General features: G+C 46.1%; 1 protein-coding gene across 1 annotated transcript in view; it reads right to left on the bottom strand.

Annotated features, from left to right (window-relative positions):
* Positions 1–6,173: 6,173 nt before the first annotated feature.
* The window catches only part of LOC122797029 (protein cornichon homolog 1-like), a 564,384-nt gene continuing 548,839 nt past the window's right edge, over positions 6,174–21,718 (bottom strand). The window contains exon 7 of the mRNA XM_044065802.1: positions 6,174–6,499. Within this exon, the coding sequence (XP_043921737.1) occupies positions 6,472–6,499 (28 nt within the window). The 3' untranslated portion in view covers positions 6,174–6,471. The remainder of the gene's footprint in view (positions 6,500–21,718) is intronic.

Here is a 21,718-nt window from a genome sequence, read left to right as displayed (position 1 = left end):
CAGTTGTCCTTTTCTAGGAAGGGCAAAATTGATTGAAGTGTGACCATTCGAAATCTTGTCTTTCTCACAGACTTGTTGAGTCTGCTGAGATCCAATATTGGTCTCCAGTCTCCCGTCTTTTTGGGGACCAAAAAGAATCTTGAGTAGATTCCGGGCTCTGAATGGTCTGTTGTAACTGGCTGAATGGCCCTTTTTTGTAGAAGCTTTGATACTTCTAACTTTGCAATTTCCCTTAGACCGGGTGGCACATCTGGAAGGGAATTTTTGTGAGTGAAAGGACTTTCCTCGAAAGGAATCTTGTAACCCTCGGATATGATCGACTGTACCCATCTGTCTTGAGAGAGGGAACGCCAGGCTTCTGGGTACAGCGATAGTCTTCCCCCGACTGCCTCCAAGGATGGACAGTCGGGCAACATCTCAGGGATGCTGGAAGGGCTTGTCAGAGAGGCTCTCTGCTTCCCTGGTTTTGTGGACCCCCTCTGCCTCTAGGCGTCTGTTATTATTACCCCCTCTGCCTCTAGGGGTAAACTGACCACGTGCATCTGGCGTGACTCCCTGGGATTTACGGAACCACATTTTTCTGCCCTTCTGACCTTTGGGGTAAGGTCTAGAGGGGGTAGAAAAACGGACCCCTACGGCAGAAAGAGTCTCGCCGTCCTGCTCACACCTGGTCAATGTATCCTTCACTTGAGGGCCAAACAATGCTGACCCATCAAAGGGAGAATTCGTGAAGGACGCCTTAAAGGGGTCTGCAAAATTACAGAGCCGCATCCAGGATTGATGTCTAAGAGCCACTCTTGTACCCGCGGCTCTACTCGCTCCATCTGCTGCATACGAGATCAGTCGCATGGAGGAGTTAGCTATAGAATTAAGGATTCCTAGCTGAGAAGCAATCTTTTCTTGAGCCCCTGCAGCCGTAGGATCCTGCACTACTTCACCTAGTTCCTTAAGGATGTCCCTTTGGAGTCTGGTGAAGTGACATAAATAGTTCAGCGAACGCATGACAAAGGTCGCTGAGGAGAACATCCGCTTACCATACCTATCCATGGTTCTAGAATCCTTATTAGGAGGATGGACTGGTACGGAAGGATCTGCAAGTTCCTTCTTAGTGGCGGCCGCCACCACCATGGCATCAACAGGGACACCTTTTGTAAGGAATTGCTTTTCAGAAGGGGCTGTAATAAATTTAGACGGCCTCCTAGGAACTGGCTCTACAGAATCAGGAGCAGCCCAAGCCTTTCGAGCAATAACCTCCATAAGGGGTCGAAGGTGGAGACACCCAGGAGGTGGAGGGTCGAGATCCAAACGCCTCTAGGTATACCGACTCATCCTCGGAGGGATTTATGGAGGGCCAGTTTCCCCTCTGTTTTAGGAGTTCTAGGATGTCTGAAAAAGAGACATCCTCAGAGGGGGATCTTGGGGATCCCTCCGACTCATCTAAGTCGGTATCTGAAGTGGTAGACTCAGGGGAGTCCAGGTGTTTCCTCTTACAAGTCCTCTTGTGCGGAGGATCTCCTGACTGGTCAGGAGAATCCTCGGAAGAGGGGGTTCTTCCCAGTGGGGAAACCTGAGGCGGTGGATCTCTAGGTCCGGGAGCAAGAGATGGAAGAGATATCGACAGGCACTGTAGAGGGAGGAGCTAAGGGAATAGATTGCTGACTGAGCCCAGTGGCCAGCACACTCTTCATCACCTCAAGGCCCCTCCCAGGAGATCCGAGAGACCCCGTTCCGAAGAAACTGGGACTCCCGGGCCCACCGAAAGGGAAGGCTCCGAGGCAGATGTCGGAGCCGAGCTCACCAAGGCTGAAGCTCCAAGGGGAAGAGCGGGGTCGGACAAGGGTCCGATGCCACTCACCCCCTCGGAGACCAGGGAAGCCCGACCACCGAATCCCTCCAAGGAAGGTCTCGAGGAGGAGATAAGAGTAGATGCTGAAGGTGCAGAAGGAGGGGGTATCTGCCCCTCAGCCATAGCCGTAACTACTCCCGTAGACTCCAGCTCCAAACTCTGTGGTAGAGTCGAAGGAGGAACTTGAAGGGGGTGTGGACTAATAGTCATCTGTTGAGACGGACTATGAAGCATCTGGGCCAGTGCCTGTGATTTTAATAATCTGCTTACCACCCTCTCTAAATCATGGTCAGATAACCTGGACGACCTAGATGATCGGCTCAGATGGCTCCGTTCCGAAAGAATAGGTGAGGCCGGAGCCGACAGAATCGGTTCCAAAGAGGGGGACCTGGACCTCTTCCTCGAAGGAACCATCGGAGCCGACAAACCCACTGATCCAGTCGGACTAGATGCATTGGCTCCAGCCGGAGCCGATGCAGGCATCAAAATAGTGGTGTCGGAGCCGGTCGGTGCCGACACCGAAGCCTGGGCCACATGGTGGTCGGAGCCAGTACTCGGAACCGACACCAAAGTGACCAAAGAAGTATCGGCACAGATAGCCATCGGTGCCGAAGATTTAGCCAAGGTCGGATCGGCTCCAGTCGGAGCCGATCTCGACTCCGACATAGTCGGAGCCAAGGCCGAAGGCTTTGGTACAGAAGCCTGGGCCTTACACTTAGAAGGCTTTCCCGGAGCCGATTTGGCCGGGGAGCCCTCCAGTTTAAGGAGTCCCCTTAAAATAAGTTTGTTTCTCCTTTCCTGCAGGACTCTCTGGCTAAAAGAATGACATATTGCACAGGAGTCCTGCAGGTGGAGAGGTCCCAGGCAGTATAAACAAGAAGTGTGACCGTCTGTCAGAGACATCTTCTGACAGCACGAGTCACACTTCTTAAAGCCTGAGACCCTCTGCTCTTTGGACATAGTGGACACAAAATCAGAACACACACAGTCCCAAACAAACAATTAAAATTAAAGAGTAAGCAGTAAAAACCTCACACACACACACACACACCCTGACAGGGGGGGGGGGGGTGGGAGGGAAGGTAGGCCTGACTAAAAAAATTAAGGAGGAAGGATAATTTTAGTCAAAAAGGTGGTTTACAATTAACTAAAAATGAAAGATTTCTAAGAAAAAAAAGTTTAAAAGTGAAAAGGGGCTAAAAGCAGTTTAAATTTAAACACTTACCAGGAGCTGGTAAAAGGAGGACCTCATCAGCGAAGTGGCAAACGAGATCTGGGTACTTACCACCTTGCATCATGGGATATGGGGTTGCCTCGAGCTGGTAAAAGTGACTCTCGAGCTTAGCAAAGTGCCGAGTCGGAGCCGAGGATCGGCTCCGAACCCATCAAGCAAGAATGAAGGCGAGATTGACAACTTAACATCACATCTTTAGCATTAGCACCAAAAAGCTTGTTCTTTTCCAAGGGTGCATCAAGAAGTTTTGCCTTAACATGATCTGGTAAAGGTTGTTCTTTTAGCCATGCATGTCTACGAATGACCGCCCCTGTCATAGCTGCCCTACATGAAGCTTCCAATGCATCATATCCACACTGTAGAAAGTGATTGCTAACCTGCTGAGAATTATGAACAGCCTCTTGCAAAGACTTCCTATCTAAAGGTTCAGGAGAGGCCAATTTTTTCTGTAAATCATCTAACAGGAAATCCTGATATTGGAACATGTGAAAGAGACAATTGAGAGCTCTCATAGATAAAGTAGTGGAGGTGTAAACCTTCTTCCCCCATCTCTCTAAGGACCTTGCTTCCCTGTCGGAAGGTAAAGGGTTTTTGGAGGTGGTAGCTGAAACCCCTTTAGGCCCCTGGGAAATTGTTTCTAAATCAACAGCATGGGCCCTAAAGAAATGAGAATGGGTTTCTGGGACCCTATAGTATCTGTCAGGCTTGACAGGAGCAGGAGGAAGAGTATCAGGGGTAACACTGGAGTCAGAGTATAGATCATCCAAAACATCAAGCACAGGAGGTATAGCTAAGGGTCTGTGTTGGGGTTTTTTAAGGAATGTTCGAAGGCGCTTTCTGGAATCTGAATATTCCTGGCCTTGCCACTGAAAATGCTCCCTCATGGAATGCAGAACTTCCCCAAAAGAAATATCCTCAGGAGGAGAGGCCGAGGGAATCGAGTCCTCTGCATCTGAATCCTCATAGGTCTGGAAGGGCTCTTCCTGGCTTTCGGAGTGAACAGAATCCTCAAAATCTTCATCTGAAGAGAGAGGGTCAGAGGGTTCAACCCTGGGCCTCTTATCAGGAGGAGGCTGGGATGCTCTCTCAGGATGGGCCTGGGAACCTCTGATCAGGGAAATTAAATCTGCGGCCATAGACATGATTTGAGTTTCAGGAGTAGGCTGAGGTAAGGTTTTAGCAGTAAGATGCTTGGCCTTGCTGGCTGCCTTAGCATGTGTGTAGGCCTTGATAGACATGGACATGGGAGGCCTAGCTGCTCCACGTGCAGGAGTGACCTTATCAACAGCAATGGTCTCGGGCATTTCCTCGGTTTCAGTATCCGGAGGAAAATCAATAACTGGCGTCGGAGTGGCCTCCGGTATCGGAGGTATCGGTAATGCGGTGTCTTCGGTTCGAAGCGGTGGAATAACCGCCTCAGAGGGAACCGGGGCACTAGCGGTTAGTTTTGGTGTGGTGTCGGTGGAAGACGCGGGCTGAAGATGTCGGTCCCGGTCTTTTCGTTTCTTAGGAGTATGTGTTGTCGGTTGTTCCGACGGCATTATATAATCAAATTTTTCGCCGAAAAAGTCTTCAGCGAACTCCGCCCGGCGCCTGAGAGTGCGCTTATTGAAGCGAGCACAGGCAGCACAGGCCGAAACGTCGTGGTCTGGGCCAAGGCAAAGGAGGCAGTAAGAATGGAAATCCTTATGAGGTATTTGTTTACCACAAGACAAACAATTATTTACTTTTTCAGTAATTTCTGACATCGGCTGAGGCAAGAAAAGGTCCCCAACGGGGTACTTAGCTTTTTTGATACAGGAGCTGACCGACCGGCACTTGCGAACTGCTTCTGCTTCGGGCACCGCGCGGCAAGAAAGACTGAAGAAGATGGCATCAGCTGATGCTTATATACTCCAGCCGCTCTGACGTCGGAGAGAAATGCGACATCAGTCGACGTCGGATCCAGACTTTGGAATCCGGCCGACAGAGGGCTGCCTGAGGCAGGACAACCCATATGTTATGACTGCAGTTGCATTCTTGAAGGACATGTTTTCTTTGTTTCTATTAAACTCTGTTCAAAGGCTGTAATACGGTCTACTGTTTCTTGTAAGAGACGAGTGTTCAATTATTTTGAAGTTTTTTTTTTTTTTTTTAGATAGGGAAATATAGAGAAAAGGAGGGAAGGAAAGGAAATACTAATGCTGGCAAAGGAGCTATGGCAATGTTGCAGAAGGGAAGAAGATATTAATAATAGTATCTAAGGAGTACAAAGAAACGTACAATAGACAGAAAAAGGGTCAGAAACAACAAAACTTATATAAATGTGATTTACGGGTTAGTAATAGAAAAAGGTTTTAAGTAAGGAATACAAAAAACACCACACTTACCTGAAAAATGCTCGAGAGAGATGGAAGACCACGTCCTTTGCCTGAAGCGACAAACAAGATCCGTGGTAATTGAGGTTGGTGCATTCTGGGTAAAGGAGATGCTCAAAAGTGTTTGGTTGCCATATACTTTAGCAATGGCAGAGTCAGAGCTGAGGGAATCTGATCCGAACCCATCATTTGAGAAAAGAATGAGAACTGACACCAGACAAGACAGTTTAACATCACAGAATAATTACTGATGATCTTCAGTCAGTACAGGGCTGGTTTTAAGATGAAACAGATGAATTCTGAAGATGTACAGAAAAGTCAATACTATCGCATAAAGCCTTCACGTTCAGATAAAAAGCTGTCCTTCAAACTATATACCCACTATACAGTGAATCTCCAAATATGCTACAAGAAGGTACCCGAGGCAGTGTACTTTATACAGAACATATACTTTACATACACACACACACACACACACAGTGTATGTGCTCACACATTGCAGTAAGCAGATGTTTATAGCACCAAGAGCTCTCAAATCTGCTTGCCACAAGGACTATGCTGTAAGTCCAGAAAATGGGATACCCAAAAATAAGACATTACTCTGTTCCAGCTTCACATTAGAAAATGCCCTCTAATGGGCCAAGAGCCACACTTTTCACACAAACTGTCAATAAACTGAAAAAGCACTGGAAATGTGCATTCCAAGTAAAAAGAGACCATACTGCAGCACAACAAATTTGGTGAAGCAGCTTTTAATTTTGCAGCAAATGACTGGTTTCAAAAGGCCTACATCCAGCTACCAGAATTAGACCTAGTAAGTCAATTTAAATATGTATATACATACATATACAAAAAACCCCAAAACAGCAGCCTTTTTTTATACATTTATTGTTTTTATATAAAATGGGGTAATCCACATAAGGTAACTCATATTACAGGCCAATTTTGATTGCAATATTGTTTCTGGAAATCCTCCTTCATATAACATTTGATTTGGCATGCAGGTGACTGGACTGGTGTGCCTGCAACAGATCTTAAGAACTCACCAAGACATATATCATTCTGCAAAACAAAGCAAAAAAGTAACAATTAATGGAAGAATCACTAGTTTAGAAATTTACAATATAAAACATCATTTAAATCATAAGAACAGTGAAACTTCATTAGCTAAGAAGGGCCATCTGCATATGTGATCATAACAGCATGTTGCAGCCCTAATAGGTCCCCAGAACGGTAAAGACTGACCAGCCATTCTTTGGTTTGCTTGGCAGAATTCAACATACGCAAAGTTATATACTACTTTGCCACTCTATATTGAAAAATGCAGCAATACTGTACAGGTGTCTGTACCACATATCAAAAGTGCATCACAAACGTGGTCATAAAAGGGTGCGCCGTGTTGAGTGTTTGGCTGCACTGTCGATGAACTGGTACCTTTTATTCCACCAAGTAATTCAAATCGTAATTCTGGTGGTCCGGAGGACCCTGCATGACACAAATCCTTCAAAACAATTTAAGAATACTTTTTAAAATGAGTCCTTTACCTATGATCATTCTACTTCTGATAGTTGCATCCAAATGACAATTCTTAATGGTACTCACCCTTCTTCCACTACTATAGCAAATTATATCTTACAGGCAACACAAACATAATTCCACAAAATACCCAATCACATACCTTGCTTATTCAATTTGCTGTCCAGAAGTGAGTGCAAAGATATGGTTGCTACCAAAAAAAAATTATTACAATGGGTGATGCTGATTTTCATTACTTTAGTGAAGTTTGAAAATGTCAATGGTAGTTTCCCTTACATCACTCAAGTGCAAACATGGAGAAGTACAGCAGCCTTTAATTTTTTTGGTTAGAAGGAAAAGTGAGGAAAACCGCACAGGAACTTACCATAACCGTACATATTTGACTAGATCACTGTTGCAGTAGTCTTGATTACTGCCACTTGGCCATTTGCATATCTACCCAGACTTGTACATCTCAGAATTCTTCTCCTCTCTGCATAGATACCCTTCAAATAGAACACTAGGATGCTCAAAGTATAAAGTTGGCAACCTACACTATCTCAGAACATTCTTGCCTAGAAAAGAAAGCAGTATCCTTGTCTGGAGTAGTAAAGCCAAGAGAAGATATGTAAGCAAAGAAAGAGAAGTGGAAGAAGTAAAAGGCCTTTCAGGCAACTCAGAGCTGAGCAAACCAAAGGCCTTGGACAATGATGAAGGAAAAGGGTATGGGTACCATACACCCCAGGCTAGGATAAATATAATCCAATCAAATGGAGAAGATGGAGTCTAACAGAACATCTACTATTATGCAGAGTTCCTACACAAATGTACAGTGCTCATTATTTAAATCACTGTTGCAAAAAGTCTTGACTACTGGGATAATTCTCAGTTTCTGGATAAGGAAATGCCTTGAAGAGTGAATGGGTTGAGTATGCCCTGTAGAAAGGCCACAGCAAATCCAGCTCTAGCCCTATAATCAATGCCCTATCTGCAATATTTTACAGCTGTCCACGTGGCGGAGTCTAGAATAGCTTGAGTGTTATCCTCCTCAAGGAACAGATTCACAGACTGTTACTAGGTTAATGACTGAGGGGGGGGGGGGGTTTCTAAACCTTATCAAGAATAATGATGTCCTGTATCTCAATAGGAGAGCCACACATTTATAAGCCACCACTGTCCTTAGGGGACACAAGTGCCAGGCCCAGTGTAAATTTTCTCCTATTCCTTATCCACTGGTCTAGGCTGTGCTTAAATTGGGCAACAGACGAAGTACAGTTTTGTACCTACCATAAATGTAGATGTCCGATAGGTATGCATCTGCAGTCCTTACATATGGGTTGTCCTGCCTCAGGCAGCCCTTCGGTTGGCCGGATTCCAAAGTCTGGGTCCGGCGTCGGCTGATGTCGCCCTTTTCCCTGACGTCAGAGCACCAGGGGTATAAAAGCATCAGCCGATGCCATCTTCCTCAGTTTTTCTTGCCCCAGATGCCAGGTGCCCTCTAATGAAGGCTAAATTTGGAGAGATGCAAAAAATTCCAAACATGCACAGTCATATATATATATATATATATATATATACATATATGTAACAAATGCACCATAATAGATATCCCCAGCTAGCTAGAAAGAGGGATAACTACTCAAGGAATACCACAGAGGGGTAGGAGGGAGGGACATCCTGACTACAGATGCATACCTATCGGACATCTACATTTATGGTAGGTACAAAACTGTACTATGTCCTTCAAGGATGCATCTGCAGTCCTTACATATGGGTAGAATACCATAGCCAAGCTGGGGGTGGTAGGACCTAAGAAAAGGATGGTGTAGCTAAAATGCCCTGCAGGACTGCAGTAGCAAAGCCTGCTCTGGATCTGGAATATAATGGTAAGTTGTAATGCTTGGAAAATGTATGCACGGAGCTCCATGTAGCAGCTTCTAAGATGTCCTTTGTAGCCACCCCTCTTAAGAAAGCTGTGGAGGTGGCTGTGGCTCTCATGGAATGAGGTCTAATGTTGGATGGCACAGGTTTGCCATGAAAAGAGTAACAGAATCGAATGCAATTCCCTATCCATTTTGAAATTGTCTGTTTGGAAATTGCTTTTCCTTGTACACCAGCAGCATATGCTACAAAAAGCTGGTCAGTTTTCCTGTAAGTCTTAGTTCTGTCCAAGCAGTAGCGCAACTGTTTGTGAATGTCCAGTGTATGCAGAAGTTTCTCTCCTTTATTTTGTGGATTTGGAAAGAAGGTAGGCAGGTGAATAGCTTGGTTCAGTGAGACCCTGGATACCACCTTTGGCATGAATGAGGGATTGGTTCTCAATGAGACTCTGTCCTGATGAAAAGTAAGAAATGGTTGTACTGCCATGAGGGCCTGTAATTCAGATACTCTTCTTGCTGAAGTTATGGCCAGAAGGAAGGAAGTCTTCCAAGACAGGAACTGTAGTTCTGCAGATGCCGCTGGTTCAAAGGGAGGTAGAGTTAATTTTTCCAACATGAAGTTAAGGTCCCATGTAGGCACTGGTGGTTTCCTTGGAGGGTTGATGTTTTTTATCCCTCTTAGAAACTGCTTTAGCAGTGGATGAGAAAATATAGGTGGATCAGTGTTGTACTCTGCTGAAATGGCTAAAGCATGAATTTTTATGGAAGAGTAAGACAGGCCATTATGGAGCATTTCTGCCAAGTATTCCAGGATATGTGGAATGCTCATTACTGTCGGATCTTGGCCCTTTGTGGAGTTCCAAGTGCGAAATCTTTTCCATTTTGCTGAATATACCTTCCTTGTGGAAGGCCGCAGAGCTTCCTTGATGATATCCCTTTACCCTTTTGGATAGTTTATCCAGGCGAGGAGTCAAGGTATTTTCCAGGCTGTCAGCTGCAAGGTTTTTAGGCTGGAGTGCAGAGTTTTGTAATTGTGCTGTGTCAGAAGAAAGTACAGTTTTGTACCTACCATAAATGTAGATGTCCAATAGGTATGCATCTGCAGTCATAACATATGGGTTTGTCCTGCCTCAGGCAGCCCTTCGGTCGGCCGGATTCCAAAGTCTGGGTCTGGCCTCGGCTGATGTCGCATTTTCCCCGACGTCAGAGCTTCTGGGGTATAAAGGCATCAGCCGACGCCATTTTCCTCAGTGTTTCTTGTCCCAGATGCCAGGTGCCCTCTAGGAAGGCTCAATTTGGATAAATGCTGAAAAGTTCCAAACAGTAGCAAATTATATACATATATATACAAATAAACAAATACACCATAATAGATTCCCCCAGCTAGCTGAAAGAGGGGTAAGCACCCTAGGAATACCACAGAGGGGAAGGAGGGTGGGTAATCCTGACTGCAGATGCATACCTATCGGACATCTACATTTATGGTAGGTACAAAACTGTACTATGTCCTTCAAGGATGCATCTGCAGTCATAACATATGGGTAGAATACCATAGCCAAACTGGGGGAGGAGGTACTAAGAGAAGGATGGTGTAGGTAAGATCCCCTGCAGAACTGCAGTTGCAAACCCTGCTCGGGATCTGGAGTATAAAGGTAGATTGTAATGCTTGGCAAATGTAAGCACGGAGCTCCAAGTAGCAGCTTCTAAAATGTCCTTGGTAGCCACCCCTCGTAGGAAAGCTGTAGTGGTGGCTGTGGCCCTTGTGGAATGAGGCCTGATATTTTCAGGAGCTGTTTTTCCATGAAAGGAGTAGCAAAAGCGAATGCAATTTCCTATCCATTTTGAAATTGTCTGTTTGGAAATTGCTCTTCCTTGCACCCCAGTTGCATATGCTACAAAAAGCTGGTCAGTTTTTCTGTTGGTTTTAGTTCTGTCCAGATAGTAGCGTAGTTGTCTGTGTATATCCAAGGTGTGCAAAAGTTTTTCTCCTTTGTTCTGTGGGTTAGGGAAGAACGTAGGCAAATGAATAGCTTGGTTCAAGGATACCCTGGATACCACCTTTGGCATGAAAGTAGGATTGGTTCTCAGTGACACACTATCCTGGGGGAAAATAAGAAAAGGCTGCACTGCCATTAATGCCTGTAACTCGGATACTCTTCTTGCTGAAGTGATTGCCAGAAGAAAAGCAGTTTTCCAAGATAAAAACTGTAGGTCTGCTGATGCTGCTGGTTCAAAAGGAGGTAGTGTCAATTTTTCCAGCACAAAATTATGATCCCATGCAGGTAGAGGGGGCCTCCTTGGAGGTTTAACATTTTTGATCCCTCTCAAAAATTGTCTGAGAAGAGGGTGAGAGAAGATAGGTGGATCCATATTGTATTCTGCCGAAATTGCTGAAGCATGAATCTTAATGGAAGAATAAGACAGGCCATTGTGGAACAATTCTGCTAAGTATTCTAGGATGTGTGCTAGGTTTGCCACTGTGACATCTGTGCCCTTTGATGTGCTCCAAATGAGAAATCTCTTCCATTTAGCTGAGTATGTCTTCCTTGTGGAAGGCAGTTTGGTTTGGTTTGGTTTTAAGGAATTTTCCAGGCAGTTAATTGCAATGTTTTCAAGTTTGGATGCAGCGTCTTGAAATTGTTCTGCGTTAGAAGAAGAGGCCATAGGGGAAGGGGCCATGAGTTCGCCTGAGACATGCTTCTCAGTAGCGGATACCAGTGTTGTCTTGGCCAGTCCGGAGCGATTAGTATCACCTTTGGCTGTTCCTCCCTGATCTTCAGTAGAACCTTGTACATCAATGGGAGAGGTGGAAAGGCATATACTGTTAGGGCATTCCAGCTGAAAGAGAGAGAGTCCACCCGCCAGGCTTGTGGGTGGTATGTCCTTGAACAGAATTTCTTCAGTTGGTGGTTGAGTGGAGAGGCGAACAGATCTATCTCTGGCATTCCCCATTTCTTTGTTATGAGTTTGAAGATGTCTGGATGCAGCATCCATTCGTGTGCATCCGTGGTAGTTCTGCTTAAGCTGTCTGCTAGTGAATTCTCTTTTCCTGGTACGAATTTGGCCTGCAGCTGGATATTGAGATTCAGGCATAGGTTCCGCAGATTCATTGCCATCCGGCATAGAGGGTAGGAATGTGTGCCTCCTTGTTTGTTTATGTACCACATGACCGTGGTGTTGTCTGTCCTTATTAACAGATGCCCTTGCTGGAGGAATGGTTTGAATGCCTCGATTGCATGCCTCACTGCCAGCATTTCCTTTTGGTTTATGTGCATGCTTAGCTGCCCTTGAGGCCATAGGCCTTGGATACATTTGTCCTCCATGTGTGCTCCCCATCCTCGGTCTGAGGCGTCCGTGGTGATGGTCTGCCTTGTTTTTGGTTTGGTGAAAGGCAACCCTCTGTTGGACTGGCAGGCCTGAGCCCACCACAGGAATTACTTTTGAAGGCATGGAATGATTGGTATCATGGTTTCTAGACTGTGACTGTGTTGAGACCATACATTCCTTAGGTACCATTGTAATTTCCTCATATGCAGCCTGGCATGTGGAATCAAGATTATGCAGGATGCCATGTAACCCAGGGCCTGCAGGACTTTCCTTGCAGTAAGCTGAGTTTGTCTTGTCAAAATCATGAAATAATCTGGAAGTTGTTTTTGGTTTTCTTCTGTGAGAAAAGCCATCTAAGTGATTGCATCCAGATCCGCACCCAAAAAGGTTATCCTTTGGGATGGCACTAGTCTTGACTTTTGGATGTTGACTGTGTATCCCAAGGCCTGTAGCAGGTGTATGACATAGGCCAAATCCTTTAACAATTTTTTCTTGTTGTCCGCTTGTATTAGGCAGTCGTCCAGGTATGGATAAATTTGAATTCCCTGAAGCCTGCAATGTGCAATTACTGATGCCAGGCATTTTGTGAATACTCTGGGCGCAGTAGATAAGCCAAAGGGCAATGCTGAGAATTGATAATGCTCTGATCCTGCAAGAAATCTGAGGTGTCTTCTGCAATCTGGTCGGATAGGGACGTGCAGGTATGCCTCCTTGAGATCTAGAGTCACCAGCCAAGACTCCTTGCCCAACATGGGAAGAAGTTGCTGTAGGGTCAGCATTTTGAATGTTGGCACAATGAGATATGTGTTCAGTGCGGACAGGTCGAGAATAGGCCTCCATTGGTTTTCTTTTCTTGGTACAAGGAATAATCTGGAGTAAAATCCTTGGCCTTGCTCTATAGATGGTACCCTTTCTATAGCTTTCATCTGAAGTAAATTGCTGATTTGTCTTAACACCTCTGCCTTCTGGTTTGGTGGAAGGTTTGGCATTCCGCCCCTTTTTGGCAAAGTGTGGAAGTGAAACCTGTATCCTTTGTCTATTGTTTGCAATGTCCATGTATCCTTTGTAATGCAATGCCAGTTTTTCGAGAATAAAGCCAGCTTTCCGCCCAAGGGAGCTTCCAGTTGGTCCCTGGTAGGTGGAATCAGAGTCAAGTCATTGGGTCTGTCCTGTGGTAGTGGTTGTAGTTCTAGGTGTGGCACTACTCCTCTGGTTGGTAGGCTGCCACTGACGGCCCCTGTAGGCACCCTTTGATTGACCTCTGCCTCTAGGGCGTCTGTTCCTGCCCCTCTGTGCTCTGGAGGTGTCTGGAAAGGACCAATTCTTTATAGGCCAGTTTCTGCTGAACCACGGAGGTTGGACCTGCAGGAATTCCTTGACTGTTTGCACAGATTTTGCTTTTTCTTCCACCTTCTTTAGAATCTCCTGTGCAGGGGAGCCAAATAAATTTTGTTTCTCCATTGGAGCATCGAGGAGTTTAGCCTTGACATGGTCTGGCAAAGATTGCTCCTTCAGCCAGGCATGCCTACGAATTACTGCCCCAGTCATAGCTGATCTAAATGAAGCCTCCAATGCACCATAGCCACATTTTAAGAAATGATTACTGACCTGCTGAGAGTTGTGTACCAAATCCTGAAGGGATTTACGGTCTAAAGGTTCAGGAGAAGAAAGCTTCTTATTCAGCTGATCTAACAAAAATTCTTGGTACTGTATCATATGGAATTGACAGTTTAATGCCCTGGCAGAAAGAATAGCAGATGTATAAACCTTTTTTCCCCATCTCTCTAATGCTCTAGACTCTCTTTCAGAGGGTAGGGGATTTTTGGCAGTAGCAGCTGCAACCCCTTTAGGGCCCTGAGAAATAGTTTCTGGGTCTGCAGCATGGGCTTTATACAGGTGAAAGTGAGAATCCGGGACCCTGTAATATCTGTCAGGTTTGGCAGGGGCCGGGGGAAGAGAATCAGGTGCAGTACTGACATCATTGTACACATCATCAATTACAGTTAGAACAGGTGGTATGGCCAAGGGCCTATGCTGGGGCAAATGCAAAAAGGTCCTTAATCTTTTTCTAGAATCAGAGAAATCCTGACCCTGCCATTGAAAGTGCTCCCTCATGGAGTGTAAAGTCTCCGCAAAGGAAAATTCTTCAGGTGGGGAGGCCGAAGGAATAGAATCTTCTGCATCTGAATCCTCATAAGGCGAGTAGGCCCCTTCCTGATGGTCTGACAAATCAGATCCATCTGTGGAGTAATCTGAGGAGAGAGGTTCAGAGGGATCAGTCCTGGGCCTTTTGTCTGGAGGAGGTTGGGAGGCCCTGTCTGGGTGAGGTTGGGAACCCCTAATTAAGGATATAAGGTCCTCAGCAAGACTGAGAATCTGAAAACTAGAGGAAGGCCTCTGGGAAGTAGATTTGGCAGGCAAGGCTTTTGAAAGTTTGGCAGCTTTAGCCCTGGAGAAGGCCTTAATAGACATAGAAGCTGGGGGCCTAGCTGCCCCACGTGCAGGGGTAGAAATGTCCAAAGGTATGGTGTCGGACAATTCTTGAGCACTAGCTTCGGTAGGGAGTTCTGAAGCCGACTCAGCCGGGGTCTCTCTGGCCTCGGAGGTATGGTTTCGGTAGTAGTAATAACCGTGGACTCTGTTTCAGCCGAAACAGAGACACTCGCGGTAGACTTAGCCGTGGTTTCAGCCGAAACCGCGGGCCACGAGTGTCTGTCCTTTTCCTTGCGTTTTTTAACCATATGCGAAGTCGGAGTCTCTGACGGCATTTTATAAGCAAAAGCGGTTCCAAAAAATTCCTCTGCAAACTCCGACCGACGTCTAAGAGTCCATCGGTTGAAGGAGGCACAGGCTAAACAAGCTGATACGTCGTGGTCTGGGCCTAAGCAAGGAAGGCATTAAGAATGGAAATCCTTATGAGGTATTTGTTTCCCACAAGTTAAACAATTACTTACTTTGCCTGACATCGACTGAGGCAAGAAAAAGTCCCCAACAGGATACTTGGCTTTTTTCGAAGTCTTCGGTAGCTGAAATCTCTGGATCTGAAGGACCGGCACTTGCGAACAGCTTCTGCTTCGGGCACCGCGCGGCAAGAAAGACTGAGGAAAATGGCGTCGTCTGATGCCTTTATACCCCAGAAGCTCCGACGTCGGGGAAAATGCGACATCAGCAGAGGCCAGACCCAGACTTTGGAATCCGGCCGACCGAAGGGCTGCCTGAGGCAGGACAACCCATATGTTATGACTGCAGATGCATCCTTGAAGGACATGTGGCCACTGTGGTAGAGGCCACGGTTTCGTGCTCGACAAGCTCCTTAACAGTGGGTACCAATGTTGTCTTGGCCAGTCCGGAGCTAACAGAATCACTTTTGGTCGTTCTGTCCTGATCTTCAGTAAGACCTTGGTCATTAACGGAAGAGGTGAAAATGCATACACTGTTAGAGTATTCCAGCTGACAGAGAGAGAGAGAGAGAGTCCACTTTCCATGCTTGTGGGTGGTATGTCCTTGTGCAGAATTTCTTCAGTTGATGGTTGTGGTGGGAGTCAAAAAGATCTATGTCCGGCCTTCCCCATGCTTGTGTTATTTGAAGAAAGGTGTTTGGGTGCAGCATCCATTCGTGTGGATCCATGATGTTTCTGCTTAGGCTGTCCGCCAGTACATTGCCTTTTCCTGGTACAAACTGGGATTGCAGCTGTATATTTAGTTTTAGGGAAAGTTCCCAAAGATTCATTGCCAGCCTGCAAAGAGGGTAAGAATGGGTACCTCCTTGCTTGTTTATGTACCACATAACTGTGGTATTGTCTGTCTATTAGCAGGTGACCTTGCTGTAGGAAGTGCTTGAAGGCCTCGATTGAATGTATCACTGCCAGCATTTCCTTTTGGTTTATGTGCAGGTGAAATTCTGTTTGTCCTTGAATGCATCTGCCCTCCATGTGGGCTCCCCATCCATGGTCTGAGGCGTCTGTGGTAATGGTTTGGCTGAAATTTGGTTTGCTGAAAGGCAGACCCATGTTTGACTGGCTTGCTTGAGCCCACCACAGAAATTATTTTTGAAGGCATGGAATGAGGGGGATCAAGGCTTCTAGGCTGTGACTGTGTTGAGACCATAAACTCCTTAGGTACCATTGTAGTTTCCTCATATGCAGCCTTGCTTGTGGAATCAGAAGAATGCAAGATGCCATGAAACCCAGGGCCGGCAGTATTTTCCTTGCAGTCAATTGGGTTTGCTTTGCCAGGTTTCTGAAGAAATCCGGTAGTAGTTCTTGTTTTTCTTCTGTGAAAAAAGCCATTTGGGTGGTTGTATCTAATGTTGCACCCAGAAAAATTATTCTTTGGGATGGAACAAGTCTTGATTTTCAAATGTTGACTGTGTATCCCAAAGCCTGAAGTAGGCGTATGGCATAATTCAAATGTTTTACCAATGTTTGTTGGCTGTCCGCTTGTATAAGGCAGTCGTCCAGGTATGGGTATATTTGAATCCCCTGAAGTCTGCAGTGTGTGATTACTGATGCCAGGCATTTCGTGAATACTCTGGGTGCAGTAGATAAGCCAAAGGGCAATGCTGAGAATTGATAATGCTCTGAACCTGCAAGAAATCTGAGGTGTCTTCTGCAACTTTGTCTGATAGGGACATGCAGGTATGCCTCCTTGAGGTCTAGAGTTACCAGCCAAGACCCCTTGCCCAGCATGGGAAGGAGTTGCTGTAGGGTCAGCATTTTGAATTTTGGCACAATGAGATAAGTATTCAGTGCGGACAAGTTGAGAATAGGCCTCCATTGTTTTTCTTTTCTTGGGACAAGGAATAGTCTGGAGTAAAATCCTTGGCCTTGTTCTGAGAGAGGAACCTTTTCTATAGCTTTCATTTGCAATAGGTTGGAAATTTGTTTTAAAGCCTCTGCCCTTTGATTCGGTGGCAGGTTCGGCATGCCTTTTCTTTTTGGTAATGTATGAAAATGGAACCTGTATCCTTTGTCTATTATTTGCAGTGTCCATTTGTCCCTTGTAATACTGTGCCAATTTTTTGAGAATAAAGATAGCTTTTCACCCAAAGGTGCTTCCAATTAAGCCCTGGTTGGCGGGGTCAAGGTAAAGTCATTGAGTCTGTCCTTGTGCAGCAGTTGTAGGTCCTGCACTACCTCTCTGGTTAAGAGGCTGCCATTGACGTCCTCTGTAGAAGCCTCTAGCTTGCCCTCTACCTCTGGCACGCCTGCTCTTGCCTCTTTGAAATCTCTCTGTGTCTGGAAAGGACCAATTCTTAGAGGGCCAATTCCTGCTGAATCTTGGTGGTTGGACCTGGAGGAAATCTTTGACTGTTTGTACAGATTTAGCCTTTTCCTCAAATTTCTTTAAGACCTCCTGAGCAGTGGAGCCAAATAACTTTTGCTTTTCTAGTGGCGCATCCGGAAGCTTTGCTTTAATATGATCTGGCAGGGTTTCTGAGGCCGATTCAAGAATGGTAGCAGGTGCCTCAGTTGTAGAGATAGATTCAGCTGTACTTTGATCAGTTTTCTCGGTTTCGGCCGAAACCGAGACACTCGCGGTTTGCTTAACCATGGTTTCGGCCGAAACCGCGGACATGAGTGTCGGTCTTTATCTTTGCGTTTTGGCAGATTGGGTAGTCGGAGGATCCGACGGCATAATGTCAAAAACAGAACCGAAAACTGTTCAGCAAACTCCGACCGACGCCTAAGCGTTCGTCGGTTGAAGGAAGCACAGGCGAACAGGCTGCTACGCCGTGGGCTGGGCCTAAACAAGGCAGACAATAAGAGTGGAAATCTTTATGAGGTATTTGTTTCCCACAGGTTAAACAATTATTAACTTTTTCTGACATCGGCTGAGGCAAGAAAGAGTCCCCAACGGGTACTTAGCTTTAGAAGTCTTCAAGTAGTATTCGGTAGAAGTAATCTCTGGATCCGACCGACCGGCACTTGCGAACAGCTTCTGCTTCGGGCGCCACGCGGCAAGAAAGACTGAGGAAAATGGCGTCGGCTGATGCCTTTATACCCGAAGACCAACAGAGATGACGTCGGGTGAGTGCGACATCAGCCGAAGCTGGACCCGGACTTTGGAATCCGGCCGACTGAAGGGCTGCCAGACGACAGGACAACCCAGTTGTTATGACTGCAGATGCATCCATGAAGGACATCCACACTGCAAGAAATGGTTGCTAACCTGTTGGGAGTTATGTACCAGATCCTGAAGTGACTTGCTATCTAGGGGTTCAGGTGAAGACAGTTTATTATGCAATTCATCTAACAAATACTCTTGGTACTGTATCATATGGAATTGACAATTTAATGCCCTCATAGAAAGAGTGGAAGTAGTATACACTTTTTTACCCCATCTCTCTAAAGCCCTGGACTCCCTTTCAGAGGGGAGTGGATTTTTAGTAGTGGCAGATGCAACCCCTTTTGGGCCCTGGGAAATAGTTTCAAGGTCAGCACAGTGGGCCTTGTAAAGGAAATAATGCGAGTCCGGGACCCTGTAGTACCTATCAGGTTTGACAGGAGCCGGAGGGAGGGAGTCAGGGGTAATGCTAGACTCAGAGTACACATCATCAATGACATTCAAAACAGGAGGAATAGCCAAAGGTCTTTGCTGAGGAAAATGCAAAAAAGTCCTTAATCTCTTCCTGGAATCAGAGAATTCCTGGCCCTGCCATTTGAAATGCTCTCTCATGGAGTGAAGGGTCTCCCCAAAGGACAGCTCTTCAGGTGGGGAGGCAGAGGGAATAGATTCCTCTGCATCAGAATCCTCGTAGGCCATAAAGGCCTCCTCCTGGGAATCAGAAAGAGCAGAGCCATCAGAGGACTGGGGATCATTGGGCTCAACCCTGGGCCTTTTGTCTGGAGGTGGATGAGAACCTCTGTCCGGATGTGGCTGAGAGCCCCTAATTAAGGAAATAAGGTCCTCAGCTAAACTTAAAATCTGTGAACCTGTAGTGGATCCCAGAGGAATAACCTTGGGAGGCAGAGATTTTGGCTGCTTAGCAGCTTTAGCCCTTGTGAATGCCTTTATGGACATGGATGCAGGGTCCTGGCTGCTCCACGTGCTGGTGTAGTTTTGTCTAGGGGAATGGTGTTGGAAGCTTCTTGGACACCGGTTTCTGAGGGAAATTCTATAACCGACTCAGAAGAGGCCTCCGGGGCCGAAGTTGTCGGTTGTGCGGTTTCGACGGTCGGAAGTACCAAGGACTCTGTTTCAGCTAAGACCGAGACACTCGCGGTAGGCCTAGGCGTGGTTTCAGCCGAAACCACGGTCTGCGTGTGTCAGTCCTTGTCCTTCCATTTTTTGGTTAAATGAGAAGTCGGAGTCTCCGATGGCATATTGTAGCAATAACTAGCCCCAAAAAATTCCTCTGCAAACTCCGCCCGTCTAAGAGTGCGTCGGTTGAAGGAGGCACAGGCTGTACAGGCCGAGACGTCGTGGTCTGGGCCTAGGCAGGGGAGGCAGTAAGAATGGAAATCCTTATGAGGTATTTGTTTCCCACAAGTTAAGCAATTATTAACTTTAAGCGTTTGATCTGACATCGGCTGAGGCAAGAAAGAGTCCCCAACGGGGTACTTAGCTTTTGAAGTCTTCGGTAGCTGAAGTTACAGGAGCTGGCTGACCGGCACTTGCGAACTGCTTCTGCTTCGGGCACCACGCGGCAAGAAAGACTGAGGAAGATGGCGTCGGCTGATGCTTTTATACCCCTGGCGCTCTGACGTCAGGGAAAAGGGCGACATCAGCTGACGCCGGACCCAGACTTTGGAATCCGGCCGACTGAAGGGCTGCCGGGCTGCCTGAGGCAGGACAACCCATATGTAAGGACTGCAGATGCATCCTTGAAGGACATCCTCAGTTTCACATGGATGGAAAGCCTGTTCCATGGGAGGGACAGTCTCTGGGACACCTCTCTCTCTCCCTAGCATGTTCTGTTTAAGTCAAAGACTAAATTCAAGTCCCTAGACCCTCGGTTTCTGACACGGTTTGACTTATGAATATGCAGATTTGTAAGTGTGGGGCTGCCAATGCTTTATAAGCCAAGTGTAGAGCACCCTTCAGCAATGTATAGGAGACGAAGTACAGAGAAAGGGTGTTAAGGTGCTCTGTGTAAGGCAGCCTTGTTATGCCTTATATTCTTTTTGTAAGGAACCTTTGAGGTCACTCAAGTTGCTGCATATGTCTGGTCAGGTACATAGCAAAGGGAGCCTTATACTCTAGGACTGGTCTGATAAGGGAAGAGTACAGTGGGATAAGGACCGCTCTGTACATAGATGCCCTGATCTTACTTGTAAGCTGTGCAATATAAAAAGGATTTCCTCACCATTATGGTCATGTGGTGGTCAGAGGTAAGGCTGTTTACATGCATACCCAGATCCTTGACCACTGGGGTCAACTCTTAGGGGTGAATCAACATGGTAATTAGCTGAAATGGTTGATTTTCCCAAAGGGGTACAATTATATACATTTTTAGCACTGAATTTAAGACTATGGCTTTGGTACCATTTGTTAGTCACTGAAGAATGCTAGTGTCTGCAAAATCATCTGCAAACTCAGTCAGCCATAAACCTTCAGTGCTTCTGTCCACTTCAGAAAAATAGATGCCAAAACAAGACGGGGCCCAGTACCAAGCCATGGGGGACTCCTCTTGTGACTGACCTCTTGGTGGAGGAAGTCTCACCTACTTTGACCTCCTGGGTCCTATCGGTGATCCAGTTGCCTATGCGGGAGGTGATAAAAGGGTTTATACTCAATTTAATGAGCTTGTCAATAATACCAGAGTGCAGTATGTATCAAAAGCCTTGACCAGGTTGAGGTAAGCAGTGTGCACAGTCTTGCCCTCATCCATTGCCTTGGTGACCCTCTCAAAGAAGTCCAACAGACTTGATAGGCATGACCTTACTTTGACAGAGCCAAACTGTGATGGGTCCAGAATTTGCAGGTTAGCAATGTCCTCATTTATCAAGTACAGAACGATTCTTTCCATGGCATTGCATACAATGCTGGTCAGAGTTTTGGGTCTCTAGTTACCTGAATCACTGGTCTGACATCCTTTTTGCAGGAGAATGACTGTAGCCATCTTCCATTCCTTGGGCACAAAAAGTACAGTTGTGCACACTTACCATAAATGTAGATGTTTGGCCTGAATTCCAAAGTCTTGGGTCCTGCGTCGGTTGCTGTCTCCTCTTCCATGACGTCAGATCGTCAGGGGTATAAAATAAGCAGCCGACGCAATTTTCTTTAGTTTTTCTTGCCCCAGATGTCAGGTGCCCCCAAAAAAGGTAGCAAAATAATATATATACAAACTATATGTACATGCATCAGTACAAACTTTACCTTCATCTGCAAGCAAATACACCACATAGGTTGTAGAAGATAGAGACGGAAAGATAAACTCCAGAATGAAAGGGGGGATGGCGGGCGGGTAACCTGGACTGCAACAGTGAATACACTTGAACATCTACATTTATGGTAAGTGTACACAACTGTACTATGTTCTTCGTGTTTCACTGTTGCAGTCATTACATTTGGGTAGAATCCCAAAGCTATGGATGGGAGGCTGGAACTAAACAGC

Source organism: Protopterus annectens, chromosome 3.part0 (genome assembly GCF_019279795.1).
Source record: "Protopterus annectens isolate FY-2018-M chromosome 3.part0, PAN1.0, whole genome shotgun sequence".
NCBI lineage: Eukaryota > Metazoa > Chordata > Ceratodontiformes > Protopteridae > Protopterus > Protopterus annectens.
This window is presented reverse-complemented; position numbering and strand designations above follow the sequence as displayed.